The following is a 20254-nucleotide window of genomic DNA, read 5'->3' on the forward strand; positions in this document are numbered from 1 at the left end:
GTTTGGGATCTCTCCCAGCCCCCCACACCTGGGGTTTGATACTCACAGGGGGACCAGGCTGCCCATTCCGGCCAGGAATCACCTCCACTCCTCCCAGGACATAGCCTGGCTCTCCCTGTGGGTAAAAGCACCTTGGGAGATCCAGGAGCAGACAGGAGATTGGGTGATTTAATTTAATTTAATTCATTGAATTCCATCAAGCCAAAACCACATGGCCATGACCCGAATTTTGCTTGCTAGCATGGATAAAAATTAATCCCAAGGGAAAAAAAATAGAAGTTGGCTCTCAGCAGGATCCATTCCTGATCTTCATCCACACAGAGAGCTCAGGGGGATGCAAGGAAAGAGAAAAAGTGGAGACTGGGAAAAGGACAGGAAGCTCCTCTTGGTATCTGCCCCCAGAAAACATTGAAATATTTATTGCCCTAAATGGATTAAACCAGGTTTGTTCATAATGGAAACTCAGAAAGGCAGAATGACCCCACCTCCTCCTGCAATTAATTAACTAATTAATTGAGCCCAGAACCTGGGATTAGGATTGAACACCATAAAGACATAAAATTCCTGAGGGAAACTCCCCAAGATGAAGTCTGGCAGTGCTTAAAATTTCATATTTGCTAAAGATCCTGGTGAAAATGCTTGGGAGAGAGAGGTCACAACAACGAAATGAGTTTTTCCCAGTGAAATCCAGGAGCGGAACTCACTCTGTCTCCTTTTGGCCCTGCTGGTCCTGGATAGCCTGGAGATCCCTGGAATTTAAAATAAACCATGAAATATTAAATAGGAAAACAGCCACAAGACCATGGATGCCCCTGGAAGTGTCCCAGGCCAGGTGGGACAGTGGGAGGTGTCCCTGCCCATGGAATGGGATGAATTTTAAGATCCCTCCCAAATCAACCCAGGATTCCAAATACTCACAGTGTCACCTTGGCTGCCAGGGAGCCCCTGCAAAACAGGACAGAGGGATGCTGGCCACTTTTCTCTGGAATGGAAAACTTTTCTTTGGAGAAGTTTGTTAAAACAACCCATACCATGATTCCAGGGGGACCTGGAGGACCCGGCCGGCCCGGCCTGCCCGGCAGCCCAGGAATGCCATCCTTCCCAGGGAGACCCTAAAAACATGGAACATATCAGCTTGGGGGATGCAAACCCCAAACAGCTTCATCCAGCACTTGAGAGCATTCCCAAATCCCAGAGCAGTTCCCTTTTTGTGGGTTTTGAAAGCCAGCACAGAGCAGGAAGAGCAAAGCACTGACAGAAAAGATCTGAGGGTGATTCTTTGCTCGAACCCCTCCTTGGTGATAATTTGGTTATATTTACTGCCAGACGGAAAGGGATGGATGGGATCTTGGGAATTAGGAATTCCTGGCTGGGCTGGAATTGCCAGAGAATCCCTGGATCCCTGCAGTGGCCAAGGAAGGATTGGAGCAGCCTGGGATGCTGGGAGGTGTCCCTGCCATGAGCTTGGAGCTCCCTGCCCAGGCAAGGCAGGCCAGGATTGTGGGATTCAGGACACTCAGAATCCATGCAGAGGGATTGGGATGGAAAGTGGGGATAGAAAAGAGAGGCCCAGGGAAGGGAGAGCCTTGATGGTTTGCTGAGATTGCAAGGGAAGGCCCTGGATGCATCAATTCCTTGGAGAGGAGATGGATCCAATGTCAGGTTCTGGAGAGCTGGGAATTGCCAGGCTGGAGAAGGGAAGGATGCAGGGAGAGCTTCCAGAACATTCCAGGGCCTGGAGGGGCTCCAGGAGAGCTGGAGAGGGACTGGGGACAAGGGACAGGACACAGGGAATGGGGAAAGGGGAGATTGGGGAAGGAATTCCTGGTTGGGCTGGAATTGCCAGAGCAGCTGTGGCTGCCTATGGAATGTCCAAGGCCAGGCTGGATGGGGCTTGGAGAAACCTGGGATGGTGGAAGGTGTCGAGGTTGGAACTGGATGATCTCTCAAGTCCCTTTCAACCCAAACTATTCCATGATTCCATGCTATTAATTATCCAAGTGGATGGTGCTGTGGGGCCATTCCCTAAAGAATTGGACTCAATGATCCATGTGGGCCCCTTCCAACTGAGAATATTCTGTGACTCACCCTCTCCCCTTTCTCTCCCTTCGCAGTGGAGCTGTGGGGGTCATAACTCCTGTGAGCTGCTGAGCCCCTGGAGCTCTTCAACAGAAAAGAGAAAAAAAATATTATCAGGGAATCAATATCTACCCAAGGATGGCAAATAAAGCCAGGAAACACAGACTAAAACATTCCTTGGCTTAGGCAAAAAAAGGGAAAAGCAGAATTGACCATCCAGGAGAATTAAAGTCTATTCCTATTAATTTATAATATGAATTTTTAATATCTCTGAATGTTCTGCAGTTGCTTTATCCACCAAAACATTCCCAGCTCTGTCCTGGCTTCCTCAGTTCCACTCCCTGGATTTCAAAGGTTTTGCTCTTTAGGGCTGGACAGTGAGGCCAGGATGAGACACAGTGTCCTAAATCCACTCTGATTTCCTAAATCCACTCTGATTCTGCTTTGTAACTCCCCTCAGGGAAGAAGATTTTCCTGTGCCTGACCCACTGCAAGCTGGATTTACTCCCAGGAGTAGGAACTCACCTTTTCCAGCGGGATTTGGGTTCCTGGAAGCTGAGGATCAGAACAAATGGCTTCTATCAGCTCTTGGAGGATTTGGGGGAAGTCATCGAAGGTGGTGACGTAGAAAACGTTCTGGGGGTTCTGCTGCAGCAAGATCCTGTGGAGCTCCATGGGATCAGCTCCTGCCACCCCCACAGCAATGACATGGAGCCCTGGAATGACACAGGTTCCACCACTCCTGATTCTTGGGGTCAGAGTTCCCAACCCCCTACCTGGTAAAAACCTCTGGTGGGATCCCACAGAGAAGTCACCTGGAGCTGGGTGTGAGCTACAGCAAGCCAAGACAAGATGGGGAGAGAAAAGGGAAAGGATGAAGGGGAGAAGGAACCAACAGTGCCCTCAAAGGGACTCCTCACATAGTGCACTGCCTCAAACCCCTGGAAATCCATGGAGAACCGAGGGAAACCCAACTGGGAAACCTCAGCTCTGGAAATCCATGGAGAACCGAGGGAAACCCAGGTGGGCAACCTCAACCCCCTGGAAATTCATGGAGAACTGAGGGACACCCAACTGGGCAACCTTAATCCCCTGGAAATTCATGGACAACCATGGAAACAAAATAGGACAACCTCAAACCTCTGGAAATCGATGGAGAATCAAGGGAAACCTAACTGGGCAACCTCAACTCTCTGGAAATTAATGGACAGCCATGAAAACAAAATAGGACAACTTCAAACCTCTGGAAATCCATGGAGAACCATGGAAACGAAACAGGGCAACATCATCTCTCTGGAAATTCATAGAGAACCGAGGGAAACAAAATGGGGCAACCTAAAACCTCTGGAAATTCATGGAGAATCAAGGGAAACCCAACTGGGCAACCTCAACCTCCTGAAAATTCATGGAGAACCCTGGAAACAAAATGAGACAGCCTCAACCCTCTGGAAATTCATGGAGAACTGAGGGAAACCCAACAGGGCAACCTCAAACCTCTGGAAATTAATGGACAGCCATGGAAACAAAATAGGGCAACCTCAACCCTCTGGAAATCCATGGAGAACCATGGAAACAAAACAGGACAACATCAACCTCCTGTAAATTCATAGAGAACTGAGGGAAAAAAATGGGGAAACCTCAACCCTCTGGAAATCCATGGAGAACTGAGGGAAACACAACAGGGCAACCTCAAACCTCTGGAAATCCATGGAGAACCATGGAAACAAAACAGGGCAACCTAAAACCTCTGGAAATTCATGGAGAACCATGGAAACGAAACAGGGGAACCTCAACCTCCTGTAAATTCATGGAGAAGCAAGGGAAAAACCCAACTGGGCAACCTCAAATCTCTGGAAATTAATGGAGAACCATGGAAATACAACTGGGAAGTCCTACCCAAAGCTTGGGCTGCTCTGGCTGGGGGCAGCACGTCATCCTGGGATTGTCCATCGGTCACGAGCACCAGGATGTGAGGAAATCCCGGTCTCATCCCTCTGGAGGGCTGGAATAATTCCTTCAGCATGTAGGATATGGCATGGCCTGAGCAGACAGGGAGAGACAGGGTGGGAGTCTGGATTAATTCCACAGGTTTGGGCTCTGGATGCCCTTCCACGGGTGGAGGGTGAAGGGAATTCATCATAAGTGGAAAGCCCTGGGCATGGGACAATGTCTTTTGAAGGAGAACAGCAGGAAATCAGCTTGGCTGGAATGGTTCTGGTGGAATCAGCAGATAGTTTTGGAAAAGGGAAACCAAAATATTCCGAAAATTGAAGCACTTTTCTTACACTTCTGGGAAAAAATCCACAGAATTCCCATTTCCAAATGTCTTTGGAAATACCAAGAAAGTTTCACAAAGAAACCTCCCACAGGTTGAAATGGTCAAGAAGCTTCAAAACACTATGGAAAGATTCCTACATGGAGTAAAATGTCTTTATTGACACAAACTCCATAAAAAGAAGGATTAAAGGCATGGTTAGCCAGGAATTTCTAGCCTGACCAGTTCCATGCCTTCTTTCCCAAAGCAATCCCACGAAAATTCCTGTATTTTGACTATCCCTGTTTTTTTTGTGCTCTTGTCCAATACCACTGAGGTGATAAGAGGGATTGGGTACCTCAAAGCTTTCCTGATGTGAAGAATTCATTGAAAAATCACAAAACCACATTCCAAGTTGGATCATCAGATCTAATTCCTGAATGGTCCATAGGGGATCAAATCTCTGAGTTACTGGCACCAAGTTCCAACCAACTGGGCTAAATGATTAAATTAAAATTAACCATTTTTAATTTATTTTTCCTGGTTGTATTCCTCCAGGTATTTCCAGTGTCCAGATGGGAATGAGCACATGGGAAGTGTTGTCCCTCTCTGAGCTTTTTAAATGTGACAAAATATCTGAATTTTTGGCATGCAAAAATGCTTCAAATCAGCCATCCTCATGCTTATAGTGTAAAAACCTCCCTCAAGTGCAGGCAAAATCATAAAATAATGAGGAAAACCAGGACATGGATTAAAGCACCAAGTGGTTGGAAAACCCACTCCCAAAAATTAAATTTAATCCGTTCTCAAATTTAAAACAACTTTGAGCACAACGTTCCCGTCAAGGAAACATCTCCAAACCACTCAGAGGAATGTTTTCCTTGGTTTCCAGGTGCTGTCCTGGGCCAGAAGGATCATCCCAGGTGTCCAAGTCCCCTCCCAGACCTGTTTTGGTGTTGCCTCCGGTGTAGCTCAGCCCTTTGATGGCTCCGAGGGCTCCGTTGCGGTCGCGGTGTTGGTTGAAGTGAAAAGCTGCCCTGGGCTCCTCGTTGTACTGGGCAACAGCAACCTGCCAAGAACAGGGATTAAATTCCCCAAATCCACAGGAAATGGGAGAGACTGCCTCGAGTCAGAGCGTGGTGCACAGGGAATGGGAAGAGATTGAATTCTCTGGGAAAGGGAATCAGATCCTCACCTAAATCAAATTTTTTTATGTTCCCAGAGTTATTTGTTGACCCAGGGTAACTTCATCATTCACCTAAAACCTCCAAGCAGAGTCCAAGAAATTTACATGAACTGAGCTCCTTAATCTCCCTTCCTAATTTAAATATGACATTAATTAAATAAATGACCCCAAATAAATGAGGAACAGAGTCTTCCCATAGGCTTTGCTGCCATTAAATCCTTCAGGCTTAATTTTCCCTGGAGTTGATTCCCATCCTGACCTGGGGCTTTGGTTCTCTGTTTGTTGGAGGGGGGAGCTGCTGGGACATCCTGCATTTCCTACTTGGATCCACATCTGGCTTTCCAACTATTCCCACTCTGGATTTCTAACTGTTGTCTGTCTGCATTTCCAACCATTCCAACTCAGGATTTCTGACTATCCCCACTGTGGTTTCACAACCATCCCCTCTCTGGATTTCCCAACTATTCCCACTCCGGATTTGCCAACCATCCCCTCTCTGGATTTCCAACCATTTCCACTCTGGATTTCCCAACAATTTCTACTTGGATTTCCCAACCATTTCCACCCTGGATTTCCCAACCATTTCCACCCTGGATTTCTTACTGTTATCTGTCTGGATTCCCAACACTTCCAATCTGGATTTCCTAACACTTCCAATCTGGATTCCCAACCATCCCCACTCTGGATGGGGTCAGAAATGGGATCTGAGGGTGGAATATGCACCTGACAGACCTCTGAGCTAACCTAGATGGCATTTCAGGTGTGGAATTTGCTTTATTCCTGATCATTCAGTCCTGGAAAAATAACCAAGAAATGGAAATCTATCCAAAGGGAAAGGTGACATCAAGGAGACTTCAATTCCTGTCTTTTTTGTTCCACACAGGTCTTTCCCTGGCCTTTTTGCTCCAGAGATCCTTGGTGAGCAGACTCTGCTCCAGGCAGGGCTGAGCAGAAGGAGAAAACATAAAGAAAATAACTTCAGGAAATGGAATAAGAAAATCTTGCCTGTGCCCCTTCAGGCCCAATCTTGGGGAAATAGGAAACGATCCGGAAGAGGAAATCCTTCACTTTATTGAAGTTACTCTGGCCAATACTCGAGGATTCATCCACCAGGAACCCAACATCTGCCTTGAGCTTCCCACAAACTGCAGAGGGAAGAGAGGAATTCTGTAAGCTGAGGGGTCCTAAAGCAGAATCCTGGGTTTTGTGTGTTCAGAGCAACAAAACAAACCCCAGACCTCCTGTGATGCCAATTTTGGGGTGAGCAGCAGCACCTTCACCCCTCAGGGTAGTGCTGAGGCCTTCACTCTGTTTATGGGGTTTGGGCCTTCCCTGACATTCCAATCTTGTTATTCAAGGAATTGCGACTGGTTTTAGCTCCTGGGATCAGAGAAGATCTTGGCCTCTGGGAGCTTTGACTATTTCTACATGATCAGCATCATCATCTCTACACCATCATCATCATCGCCATGTCTACACCATCATCATCATCATGTCTACACCATCATCATCATCATCTCTACACCACCATCATCATCATCATCTCTACACCACCATCATCATCATCATCTCTACACCATCGTCATCATCATCATCTCTACACCATCGTCATCATCATCTCTACACCATCGTCATCATCATCTCTACACCATCATCATCATCGTCATGTCTACACCATCATCATCATGTCTACACCATCATCATCATCATGTCTACACCATCATCATCATCTCTACACCACCATCATCATCATCATGTCTACACCATCATCATCATCTCTACACCAACGTCATCATCATCTCTACACCATCGTCATCATCATCTCTACACCATCATCATCGTCATGTCTACACCATCATCATCATGTCTACACCATCACCATCTCTACACCATCATCATCATCATCTCTACACCACCATCATCATCATCATCTCTACACCATCATCATCATCTCTACACCATCATCATCATCTCTACACCACCATCATCATCTCTACACCACCATCATCATCATCTCTACACCATCATCATCATCTCTACACCACCATCATCATCATCATCTCTACACCATCATCATCATCATCTCTGCACCATCATCATCATGTCTACATCACCATCATCATCTCTACACCATCATCATCATCTCTACACCACCATCATCATCATCTCTACACCACCATCGTCATCATCATCTCTACACCACCATCGTCATCATCATCTCTACACCACCATCGTCATCATCATCTCTACACCATCGTCATCATCATCTCTACACCATCGTCATCATCATCTCTACACCATCGTCATCATCATCTCTACACCATCGTCATCATCATCTCTACACCATCGTCATCATCATCTCTACACCATCGTCATCATCATCTCTACGACACCATCATCATCATCTCTACACCACCACCATCATCATCATTTCTACACCACCATCATCATTTCTACACCATCATCATCATCTCTACACCACCATCATCATCATCATCATCTCTACACCATTCCTACATCATCATCATTTCTAAACCATTCCTACATCATCATAATTTCTACACCATTCCTACATCATCATCATTTCTACACCACCACCATCATCACCTCTACACCACCATCATCATCATCATCTCTACACCATTCCTACATCATCATCATTTCTAAACCATTCATACATCATCATCATTTCTACACCATTCCTACATCATCATCATTTCTACACCACCACCATCATCACCTCTACACCACCATCATCATCATCATCTCTACACCACCATCATCATCTCTACACCATCATCGTCATAATTCCTACATCATCATAATCATCCTCATCCTCCTCCTCCTCCTCATCCCGCACTCACTCAGCCCAGGCAGGGCTGTCAGTGGCGCTGACACCGTGCTGGTCCATACTGGGAGCTCTGGGAGCTTTGTGCTGGTGGGCACTGGGAGGGGAGTGGTCCCCACACTGCTGGGAAATCCCGATGGAGATTCCCTCATATCCAGCGGTGTAGGAGCCCCTGGAGCAGTCGGTGACTCTGTGGGAGCTCCTGCTGTAGGACCCAAACACAAAAAGTGAATTTTAAACCTCTTTTAGCCATAATGTCACTCCCCAGCAAAGAGAAAAAGGGTGGAAAACCCAAAAATCAGCCTCAAGTGCAGTTTTCCCTGGAAAATCCGTCTCCATCCTTCAAACCTGTTTGTCCAAGGAGCGTTGTCTCCAATCCTTCCGAGTCTCCAAACACTGGTTTTATGGAAAACAAATACATTTCCTTGGAGCTCAGCCCTGTGACTCGATATGCTCGGGAAGATGCTGGTAACAATTCCTGGGAAAGAGCAGGAGCTGTGGAAAACAGGAGAAAGACTGATGGGAGCCAGAAAAACTCAAGAGTCATTCCCATTTCTGTGGCATCACTGTTGGCAAACAGGAATTTGGGGATTAGACGATTCCCGGGATTTGGAGAAGAGGCAAAAGGAAATAATTTCCAAAGTGCAATGGTCAGGTCTTAAATCAGATGAAATGAGATTGATTTTGTGCATTAAAAAAGAAAAAAATTGGAATTGATGCAAAAATTTAAGGAATTTGGTGCAAGTGGTGCCGAAGGCTGAAAGTCCAATTTTTAGCCAGTGGTTCTCATGGATAGAAATGAGGTTCTTTTTTGGGAATGAATGGAAAGTTTGATGAAAAATAAAATCAAACTTGACTGAGAAATTTGGCTGCACACAATTTGATTTAAAACAATGATAGGGAAAAAAATGTTGTAATAATGATTGACATTTCCTAAGTGCTTTACTTTAGAAATAATAAATGATGAATTTGACACTGTTCAAAGTGGAATTTCTACCTTTTTTATTCTGAAATAACATTTTACTTTTAAAAAATCACCCAAAAAGCTCAGTTTGTAGGGCAAGAAATAAAATCAGTGCAAATAATCTGCTCCGCTGTCATCAACTCATAAAATCGGAAAAGATCAAATCCAGTCCCTTGTTCTCAATTCGCCACAAAAAATTTTGGAAGGGAGCTTTTTCCTGCTTTAAATAATAAAATCCCTCTTGAAATGTGACTTAAACTCTTGTGCTTCCCTCTTTTTGGGAAGTCGAGTCAAAACAGTCATAATTGGTTCATTTTGTCTGATCCAGAGGTGGAATGATCCCAAGTGGAATAGAAAGGGACACAAATGTTACCTGAGGACAATCCCCACGTCACCAAATACAGGGATGCTCCAGGAACTGCATCCCAGGACAGCAAAACGCTGGAATCCGTGGCCTCCTGCACCCTGAATTCCATCACTTTGGGCAAATCCACTGTTGGAAAAGCAAGGAACAAAGTTCAATGGGCTGGAAAGAGCTTTGGGGATATTTCTGTCCCCTGAATTCCATGATTGTGGTGAGAGGAAGGACCTTCTCCAGCATTTCAAGGGTTTTCCAAGCAATCAGACCAGGTTCTCATTTGGGGGGAATTACACCAGATCTTCAGTCTAAACTGATTGAAATTTGAGTTTTTGGGATGGGTAATGAAGTTTTTCCTGTGATTTTTTCTCCCTGAAATCCCAGTGTTGACTCCACATCCCTTTCTCCTCTGTTTGATCTCCAAACTTGCCCATTCTGGCACAACTCCTGAGGGATGTTGGCCTTTACCTGCTGGAGATGGTCAAGGTATTGCAAAAAGAGGGAACTCCAAGACAATGTGCTACAAAAAATGGGGATTATTGGCAGGGGAAGACAGGGAAATCCCAATATTCCTCTGTAATAAGAAGAAAGGATCCATGCCTGATTTTTGGGTGGAATTTGAGAAGAAACAAGGCTGGGTTGGATGGGATCTATGGAAGGTGTTGGAACCAGATGATCTTCAAGGCTCCTTCCAACCCAAAACATTCTGGAATTCCAGGAGTAAGGTGTCCATCAGTCAAAATTGCTCTTTTTTCTGTCACTCCCCTGTGGAGATGCTGCTATCCCAATCCATGAATCCCATACTCACGGGTTTTGGCTGTGAGGGTTGTGGGGTTTCCCTCCTGTCCCCTTCCCACTGCAGACATGGAGATGGTGTAGGTGGTGCTGTCCTTCAGTTTGGGAATCACAAAGGAAGCAGCCTCTGCTGGGACCAACTGGGAGGATTCTGAGTCACCTGAGAGGAGACATCCCAAAAAAAATGGTGGCCATGGGAAAGGAAGTGTTGGATCCCACAAACCTGGGGTTTTTTGAGCTTTCTGTGCTGTCAGGCACTGACCCCCATCAGAACACTGCTTTGGACCTGAGGCCTTGGAGAAGGCTCCAAATTTGAGTGATGGAGTTAAAATCATGGGTGTGTAGTTAAATAGAAGTGTGTGATTTCACATGGTAAAGGGTTTTAAATTTAAGGTTTTTATAATATAGTAACAGGTATGGGACAAGATGGAGGATTTTGGGTGGTGTCTCTTTGGGTGCTCATCTTCCTCCTCCTCCATGGTTTCAGGCAGTTTCTGGTTGGTCAGTCACTGTCACACTGAGGGAATTTGGTTATTGGGTTAAAAGTATAAATAATAGAGGTGTTAATTCTCTCTTGGACTGTTTAGCTTTAAGAGACCTTGTAGCAGCCGGATTTCTCTCCATTTTGCTCACTTTTAGCTGGTAGCTGGAAGTGCTGCTGAACTTTCTGTACTTTAGATAAGATTTAATAAACAACCAAGCCCCAACACAAGAAAATCTGTTTCCTTCGTGTATTTTTTAATCCTGGCTCTGAGTGAGCACAAAAAAAGACTTAAAAAAACCCACTAATTAATTGATAGAAAACACAACCACCGTTACAGGAAGTGTAACAGTCATTGCTGCAGCAGCTTTACACACATCTGACAGGACCTGACCTGAGTTAGGAGCTCATTCTGCCCACAGGGAAACTGAGGCACAGGCAGCAGGGAAATCCAGTCACAAATGTGGGAAGGAACTAATTCTTGGAATTCCCAAATCCCAGCTACATTTATATCCTTGGTTAGAGCCTAAAGCTTAGCTCAGGGCTCATTTAGAGGAGTTCAATCCGTCCCTGTAGACATTGAACTCCCCACCTACCCTGATGGAAAAAGGAATTTCCTGAGCCAAATTCCCCATTTTTTGTGGCTTCCCTGACCAACAGATCAGGATTCTTACCATTGGATGGCTCCCAGGATATTTTGTACTGACTTATCCCAGGAAGGCTTTTCCAAGCCAGCTTCAAAGTGTTTACACCAGTGTCAGTAACCCTCAGGTCCTGGATGGGCGGGATGGGGTTGGGATCTCCAGAAGGAGCTGGAAAAATGAACCAGGATAAGATTTCAGCTCAGAGCTGAAACAGGGTATCAGCTCTCAGCTCAGATTTCTGATCTCAGCTCAGATTTCTGATTTCAGCTCAGGTAAGATTCAGACTGATTCCAGAGCAGAACCATGGTTCCAAGCTGTGGTGGTGGAGAAAAAATTGGGCATTTATTCAATATCTGCTTTCCAAACATCATCCAGGATGCCAGGCTGAAATTTGTAATGGATCCATGGATTCCAGGCTGAGGAATCTCATCCTCACCTCTTACCACCCACACCAAACTGGTGACACACAGAGAAGAGCTCCAAGAGAGGATGGATCGTCCAGACACATCTTCAAATTCCATGAAAAACTCACTGAGATGGACTCAGAACACTGAGAGGAGCCAGAACTCCGTGCTGGAAGAGGCACAATCCAAGGAATTCCCAGATCCTCACAAGTGAAGGCTGGTGGGTGATGCCTGCAGAGAGGTTCTGGCATTCCTGAGGTGGTTGTGGATAAATAACTCTGGGAATTGCATTGATAAATCCAGGATTGACCAACGTGCCAGAAGGACGGGAACAGCCATGGATTATTGGCATAATCCCATAATCCCCATTATTGCCACCAGCAGTGAGGGCTTCTTGTGTCTCCACCATCCACAGGACATCCAGAGTTGGATCCACCAGGACCACAGAGCCCAACTCTTAAATGTATGAACACAAAGACTGAACCCAAAAACTTTGGTGTTTTTATCACCAGGCTCTGACCAACTGAGCCAATCCCAAGGCCACTCCAGGCTTTGCATCCCAACTCAAGGAGGGTTTTTCCAGCAGGATTTACCTGTGTGGTGAGTCAGAATCGCCTCTGGCCCCTCGGTCCTGCTGAACACGGCCTGGACACTGACCCTGTACAGGGTGTTGGGCACCAGGTGGTCAATGCGATGAGCCAGCACTCTGCTGCCCAGGTACCGAGTCCTGGCAACCTGTTTTCCTGGAAAAACAGGGATATTTCAGAGCCTGGAGCTCACTTCCTTCCTCCAAAGGAAATTTCTGCACTGCTGTCCCACAGCTCTGGGGATTATCCCCATCAGTAAAACCATGAAAACAAAGAGGAGGAGCCATCAACAACAGGACCTAGTTTCCCAGCTGTGGAATCTCCTTCCCACCCCCAGGAGTGGGTCAGGAATTTGGGAATGTCCTTTCCCTGTTCACCTTTGCCTGCTCCCACGGGGCTCCAGGTGAGTTTGAATTTGGTGGCAGCAGCTGTGGCATTCCAGGACAAGGACAGGCTGGTGCTGGTGTGGGACATCACCTTGAAGTTGGAGACAGATCCCAGAGGAGCTGCAGGATGGGGACAACATCAGGAGCGTCCTGATTCCTGCCCAAAGGCTCAAGACTGAGATGTTAATGAGTCAAAATTACATCAAAGGGTTAAAAATGCAGTCTTTGCTTATCCTTGGTGTCTCCTAATCTTCTCCTGCTGCCACTTTTGGAACCTCTTCCAAGAATCCCACCCCTGCTTTTGGGTCAGTGGTGCTGCCTCTCCCCTGCTCCCAGGGCAGCAGCCCAGAAGTTTGAGAGGGACAAGGTTTGTCCAGGGAATCTCATCTCCCAGAAGGATTTATTGGGAATTCTGGAATTCTCTGAGACAGGAAACAGCCCTTCTCACCAAAGACTGTACTAGGATGTTCCACCCTTTTTATCTTCCTGTGGTTTCCTACAGCAGATTTTACACAGATTTACTATTTTTCAGATTTTTTTTGGGTGGGTTCTAACAACGTTGAGGATTTAACACTGGTGTGGATTTTGGGAAGGAATTCCTGGCTGGGAGGATGAGGAGGCCCTGGCACAGGGTGCCCAGAGCAGCTGTGGCTGCTCCATCCCTGGAAGTGTCCAAGGCCGGGTTGGATGGGGCTTGGAGCAGCCTGGGATAGTGGAAGGTGCTGGAACAAAGTGGGCTTCCAACCCTTCCAACTATTCCAACCCTTCCAAGTCTTCCAACTCTTCCAAACCTTTCAACCCTTCAAAATCTTCCAACTTTTCCAACCCTTCCAAGCCTTCCAACTATTCCAACCCTTCCAATACTTCCAACTATTCCAACCCTTCCAACTCTTCCAAACCTCTCAACTCTTCCAACTGCTCCAAACCTTTAAACCCTTCAAAATCTTCCAACTTTTCCAACCCTTCCAAACCCCTCAAGTCTTCCAACCCTTTCAAACCTTCCACTGTTTCCAACCTTTCCAACTATTCCAACCCTTCCAACCTTTCCAACTATTCCAACCCTTCCAACCTTTTCAACTATTCCAACCCTTCCAACCATTCCAACCCTTCCAACTATTTCGACCCTTCCAACCTTTCCAACTATTTTGACCCTTCCAAACCTCCCAAACTTTCCAACTCTTCCAACCTCAAACAATCTGGGACCTTATGAATCTGAAGCTCCTCCCAGGAGGATCACAGGACCAGACACAGTCAGGGATACTCAAGGTCAAACCAGATACACAGAGGTTACGTTCTGTAGCACCTACTCCACCATCCCCCCTGCACTCACCCGTCCTGGCCGAGGTGGTGACCCCAGGGCCCTCCCCGGGGCCGAAGAGCACAGACACAGAAATCATGTACTCGGTGTCAGGGGCCAGGTTGCGGAGCTGGTGGGACGTCACCGACTTGCCGAGGGACAGGTGACGGGGACGGTCCTTGCCGAAGAATTCTTTGGAAGAGAAAACAAAACACAAAGAGGAGGAAGAGTCTGGAGAGCAGCTCTGTTGCATTCTGGGAAATCCTCTGCTGGAGGATGCCTGCTCCAGGACAATTCAGGAGGAATTTTTTGGTGGAAAAGGTGGTCAGGTGTTGGAAGGGGTTGCCTGGAGAGGTTTGGAGTGCCCATCCCTGGAGGTGGCACTTCCATCACAAGGTGGGGATTGGGCACAGGTTGGATTTGGAAGTCTTTTCCAGCCTCACTGATGCTGGGATTCCATGTGTACATTAAGGCAAGGAAGACTTTTCCTGTGTTTATTTATTTTGGAATTTTAATATCGAAATGATCCAAAACCAGTTGAGAGGAACAGAATCCAAAACATCTCACATTCAGGGACAACAGGATGCTGGGAATGCCCGCTGTCTCCTTCCTGGGGACTCTGTGTTGGCCTCAGGGCCAGTGTTTTGGGTTGCAATACAGGATGTGACCAGCAGTATGGATTCTGTCACCATCTGTTAAACCAGCTGGGGCAGTGATCCTCATCTCCATGGGAGATATCTCCTGTTAATGGGCCAGCTGTTAAACCAGCTGGGGCAGAGTTCTTTATCTTTTCACAGCCCATCCTCCCTCCAGGAGATCTCTCCTGTTCATGGCCACTGAGTCCCAGTGCATGGCTGATAAAATTCCATCATCCCATGGGGAGATGCTCCACCCAGGGGAGGAGCCAAGCATTTCCTACCCAGATAAAATCTGAGATTTGGAACATCAGAGCAGTCTTTTGGAGCAGTTCATGAGCTGGACCTGCCCTACTCCCAGCACTCCTAAAGTTCTCCCATTCCAAGGGGAGCAGAGATGGATCTCACCTGGTGTCGGACCCCAGGCCACCCTGTACCCAGTGGCTCCTGCCACCGAATCCCAGGACACCAACAGGCCGTTGATGGAAATCTCACTCACTTTCAGCATCTGGACACTGCTGGATGCCACTGCAAGGCAGAAGACTCATATTAAGTATGTTGGTTTTCTTTTTTTTTTTTATTTTATTATTGTTAAAGTAGAAGTGCATTTTTGTGGTTTAAGTTGTATAAGTTTTTGTTACATTATGGATGTACATGGTGTTAAGTTTGGGTTTTTAGTTGTTAGGTTATTTGAAAAAGCAATTTTTCTTTTTTTTTTTTTTAAGTGTTGAATTTTTTTGTTTTATATTTTTTATTGGGTTTGTTGTATATAGAGATTATTTGTACACTGATATTTTTATGGTTTTTTTTTTTAAACTTGTATTTAGAGACTTTGAGGGTTAGCTTTTGTTATTATTTTTTGTTTGATAACAGTATTATGTGATAAGGATTTTGTTTTAGTACTATTTAGAACTGTAGCTTTGTTTGCAGCGTTTTAAAGACAGATTAATTAAATAATTATAGATTTATTAGGTGGTTTGGTGTAATTTTTTTTTTGGTTACGTAGGTTTTTAGGGAAAAGGATTTAGTATTGGTTTTTGATTTTGTGCTAGTTATTTTGACATTTGATTTTGTATTGGAAGTTTGTCTTGAGGATGTATTTTTTTTTATTATTGTTTACTGGTTGATTATTTTTGTTGGTGCATTTTTAATTTTTTTAACCACTGTCAGTGGGTTCATCCAGCCCCATCCAACAATTCAAAGAGGTCTCCACACTCAAGAAGTGACACCAGCTCCGTGTTTTCTGCAGGACACCCACCCGTGGTGGCCTTGCCCGTCACCAGCGGTCCCTCGATGTCCCCAAAGATGGGGTTGATGGTCACCGTGAGCTCTGTGCCCGGCTCCAGCCCCTGGATCATGTAATAGCTGTAGGAGCTGCCCAGGGTCACGTCCTGGATGCTGCCCTCTGGAAAGGGATTTGGAAAGAAAATCAAAAATGGCCCCAAAATCCAGCGAGATTCCAGGGGTTTCTGAGAGGGGAAAAAAAAAAAGGAGAATTGGTGGGCAAAATTCTGAAGAATATCTGACTTTAAATGGCCTGAAAGCTCCAAAAATGGCCCCAAAAAATTTCCAAAAATTAGAACTGGAACACCCCAAAACTGTCAAAATTGCAAGGATTATGAGGAAAAACATCAGCAAATATTTAGGAAAAATTAAGCATAAAAGCCCAGAAAAATCCCTAAAAGTTCACACTAAGAAACAAAAAAATCCCCCTGAAATCGCACAAAAAATGGCCAGAAAATTCCTCAAATCTGCACTAAAAAGCACCCCAAATTTTCTAAAATTTCAAGGATTTCTGGGAAATATCTCAGGAAAGATCTCCTAAAACATCCATGCCAGGAAAACCCACAAAAGGATCCAGACCCTGCTCAGCCCTGGGTGACTCTGGAGTGATCCTGCCTTCCCTGCAGGAACTGAAGGCAGTGATGCCCCAAATCCCAGTTTTAACGTCCTTGTTGTGGGCTAAACCCAGCTCAGCTAAACGTGCCCAGCAGGAGAAGAGTTAAAACCGAATTCCTGTGAATCCTGCAGGCAGCAGGATATTGGGGAAAACCTCTAGAAGAGAGAAAATGCCTTTTCCAGTTTGGTCACTGGATGGTGCCACGTCCCCATTTTCTGTTCCAGCAGCCCCATCCCCCTTTTCCCACCTGCTCTCCACATCCCCCAGCTCCAGTTTATCTAATCCCGGTTTTAAAAGTCACACCAGGAAAAACAAACCCCTGCAGGGTCTGGATCCCATCACTACATCCCTAATCCTGGGCTGGAGTGTGGGAAGAGCACCCAGAGGGGCTGGAATTGGGATTTTTCCAGCCCTGGGATTGGGGTGAGCTGGTACCAGGTGAAAAAGCAGCTGGAAATTTGGGGAGCAGGTTCTACCTGAGGAGGTTTGTCCCCTCAGTGTCCCCATTCCCAGACAGAACTCCATTCCTAGCTGGGATATTGGGCACAGCCTAGGTAAACTGCTGAGTTTTGGGGTGTGCTGTGAGAAAAGTTCATTACAAAGCCATAAAATTTGAAGATTTTTCCCTCCTGGACTAATCCCCCCTCTGTCCTGGTGGGACATGTCTCCTTTCATCACAACCAGGAGAGGGAAATGTCGTTTTTATTCATCCCTGAACCCCAGAAAAATCAATCCCAAAATCAGCCATCAAACCAGAATTTCTCACTCCCAGCACCAAGAAAAATATTTTTGTGCTCAGGGATGGGGAAAAGCTCCAGCTGCAAAGGTGGATTTGTGTCCAAACACCCATATTTGCCTAAAAATGAGGATTCTGTGGGGTGCAGCCAGGTTTTAGTGCTGCAGAGAGAAAAGCAACGAGCACAGGCACTCCCCTGTTCCCCCAAAAATCACTCACTCAGTTGTGCCCCAAAAAAGGGGGACCCCAAACACTTGGGGGCTGTGCAGCTCTGCAGGGAGGGTTTTCCCAGCCCTTCTCAGCTATTCCAAGGCTCCTCAGGGCCAGTAAATCCATGGAATATCAATTCCATGTAACAAGGCTGGTAATCCACCAGCCTGCCTCATGCAGAGCCACAGCAGGAAGATTTGCATCCATGGCAGAGAAAATTCCACTGGTCACAGATCCCCAAAAAATACCCCCAAAACCCCCCAAAAAACCCCTAAAATCCCAAAATTCCCAAAAAAGGAATCCCAATTCCTTTTGAACAAAGATGGAATCCAATCCAATCCAAAATGCATACCATACCTTGGGAATCTCACAGCTCCCATTTTTCCATGCCCTGCTCATGGATACACACCCCCATCCCTGTATCCATCCCTGATGTCCAGGTGAGCTCAATTCCATCCCTGTGTCCATGCCTGATGTCCAGGTGAGCTCAATCCCATCCCTGTGTCCCATACTTGATGTCCAGGTGAGCTCAATCCCATCCCTGTGTCCCATACCTGATGTCCAGGTGAGCTCAATCCCATTCCTGTATCCCATCCCTGATGTCCAGGTGAGCCTGTATCCATCCCTGTATCCCATCCCTGTATCCCATACCTGATGTCCATACCTGATGTCCAGGCGAGCCTGTATTCCATCCCTGTGTCCCTTCCCTGATGTCCAGGTGAGCTCAATCCCATCCCTGATGTCCAGGTGAGCCTGTATCCCATCCCTGTATCCCATCCCTGGTGTCCAGGTGAGCCTGTATCCCATCCCTGATGTCCAGGTGAGCTCAATCCCATTCCTGTATCCCATCCCTGATGTCCAGGTGAGCCTGTATCCCATCCCTGTATCCCATCCCTGTGTCCATACCTGATGTCCAGGTGAGCCTGTATCCATCCCTGTGTCCCATCCCTGTATCCCATACCTGATGTCCAGGTGAGCCTGTATCCATCCCTGTGTCCCATCCCTGTATCCCATACCTGATGTCCAGGTGAGCCTGTATCCATCCCTGTATCCCATCCCTGTATCCCATACCTGATGTCCAGGTGAGCTCAATCCCATCTCTGTGTCCATACCTGGTGTCCAGGTGAGCCTGTATCCATCTCTATCCCATACCTGATGTCCAGGTGAGCCTGTATCCCGTGGCTCCCCGGACTGGGCTCCACCGCGCCTGCAGCGTGTCCGTGGTCTCGTTCTGCAGCCACAGATTTTCCACAGGCTGGAGCTTCACTGGAAGGAGAACATGGAAGAGAATTTCAGAGCCTCCACCTGGCTCTCCATGAACGTTCCTCCAGCCCAGGTGGGTGAGGGGAACACCTGGCAGGAGGTGGCTGGGTGGGATTGGGATCTGCTCCCATGGGATGAGGGACAGCACGAGAGGGAACGGCCTCAAGCTGTGCCAGGAGAGGTTTAGGTTGGAAATTGGGGAAAAAACTTCATGGATCAGGCATTGGAAGGGAAAATCCCTGGAGGGATTTCAAAGCCATGTGGATGTGGTGTTAGTGGCTGGGGATGGTTGGATTTGTGGATTTTAGGGGGATTTTCCAGCTTTTATGATTCTTTTAAGGGATTTCCAGGGGAATCTCATAAACCAGAGCTGGAACAGCCCAAGCTGGGACTGTCCAGGACCAAACCCCTCTGAGCACCAGCCCTGTGAAATGTGGGTGCAAAACAGAGGGGAAATGATCTCCCACATTCCCCAAAACTGCAGGACAGCACTGAGGATGCCCATGAGGGAAAATTTAGGATGGAATTGGGAAGGTCCTGGTGTGTTGGAACCCTAAAGCCTGGGAGTTTGGAACTTTCTGTGCTGTCTGTCTTTTGACTTGAGGCCTTGGAGAAGGCTTCCAAAATTAATTAACAGAGTTGAAATCACTGGTGTGTGGTTTAAATAGAAATCACACAGGGAAGGGTTTGAAATCTGAAGTTTTATAAGAGGAAGTAAAGGTGAGTCTTCCTCATCCTGAACTTCCAACCCCTCCCATCGATGACAACACAAAGGATCTCTGGGAGATCTCCAATTTCCTCCCTTCACCTTCTGAATTGGTTTCCAGGTGTAAAAGAGTCACAATTGTTTGTGTTTCTCCAGATCTATTTATCAGTTTCTCCTTTTCTCATTGCAAACCCCACTGAGCAAACAGAGAAATGACAAACAATTCATTATTTAAATCTGAGATAATTATTTGTCCTGGTTTAGGGCAAATTTGGGAGGAAATTTCTGAATGGGATCCCTTGAGGAAAATTCAAGCAGTCCCTCCCTCAACTGGTGTGGGTGACACTATCCCAAGTCTGGCCTTTTTTAACCAGCTTATTTATCTTAATTATTTCCAGCAAGTCCTGTCTATCTATCTGTTTTAATTAATTCCAGCAAATCTATCTTTTTAGCTAAAAATCCCAACTTTTCTAAAATGAATAAAAAGAATTGTAAAATAAATAAATAAATAATGATTTAAA

At 46.2% G+C, this 20254-nt stretch overlaps 1 protein-coding gene across 1 annotated transcript in view; it reads right to left on the bottom strand.

Annotated features, from left to right (window-relative positions):
• Positions 1-20254, bottom strand: part of LOC116995994 (collagen alpha-1(VII) chain-like) — a 95052-nt gene that overhangs the window by 57258 nt on the left and 17540 nt on the right. Inside the window, exons 11-30 of the mRNA XM_033059143.1 lie at positions 18917-19030; positions 16177-16323; positions 15327-15446; positions 14317-14475; positions 12978-13106; positions 12607-12756; positions 11640-11777; positions 10498-10644; positions 9705-9824; positions 8716-8862; positions 8384-8572; positions 6525-6664; positions 5279-5402; positions 3976-4119; positions 2605-2795; positions 2089-2163; positions 1032-1112; positions 919-945; positions 705-749; positions 47-115 (exon numbers count right to left, since the gene is read on the bottom strand). Of these exons, the coding sequence (XP_032915034.1) occupies positions 47-115; positions 705-749; positions 919-945; positions 1032-1112; positions 2089-2163; positions 2605-2795; positions 3976-4119; positions 5279-5402; positions 6525-6664; positions 8384-8572; positions 8716-8862; positions 9705-9824; positions 10498-10644; positions 11640-11777; positions 12607-12756; positions 12978-13106; positions 14317-14475; positions 15327-15446; positions 16177-16323; positions 18917-19030 (2456 nt within the window). The remainder of the gene's footprint in view (positions 1-46; positions 116-704; positions 750-918; positions 946-1031; positions 1113-2088; positions 2164-2604; positions 2796-3975; positions 4120-5278; positions 5403-6524; positions 6665-8383; positions 8573-8715; positions 8863-9704; positions 9825-10497; positions 10645-11639; positions 11778-12606; positions 12757-12977; positions 13107-14316; positions 14476-15326; positions 15447-16176; positions 16324-18916; positions 19031-20254) is intronic.

Source organism: Catharus ustulatus, chromosome 4 (assembly GCF_009819885.2).
Source record: "Catharus ustulatus isolate bCatUst1 chromosome 4, bCatUst1.pri.v2, whole genome shotgun sequence".
NCBI classification, from domain to species: Eukaryota; Metazoa; Chordata; class Aves; order Passeriformes; family Turdidae; genus Catharus; species Catharus ustulatus.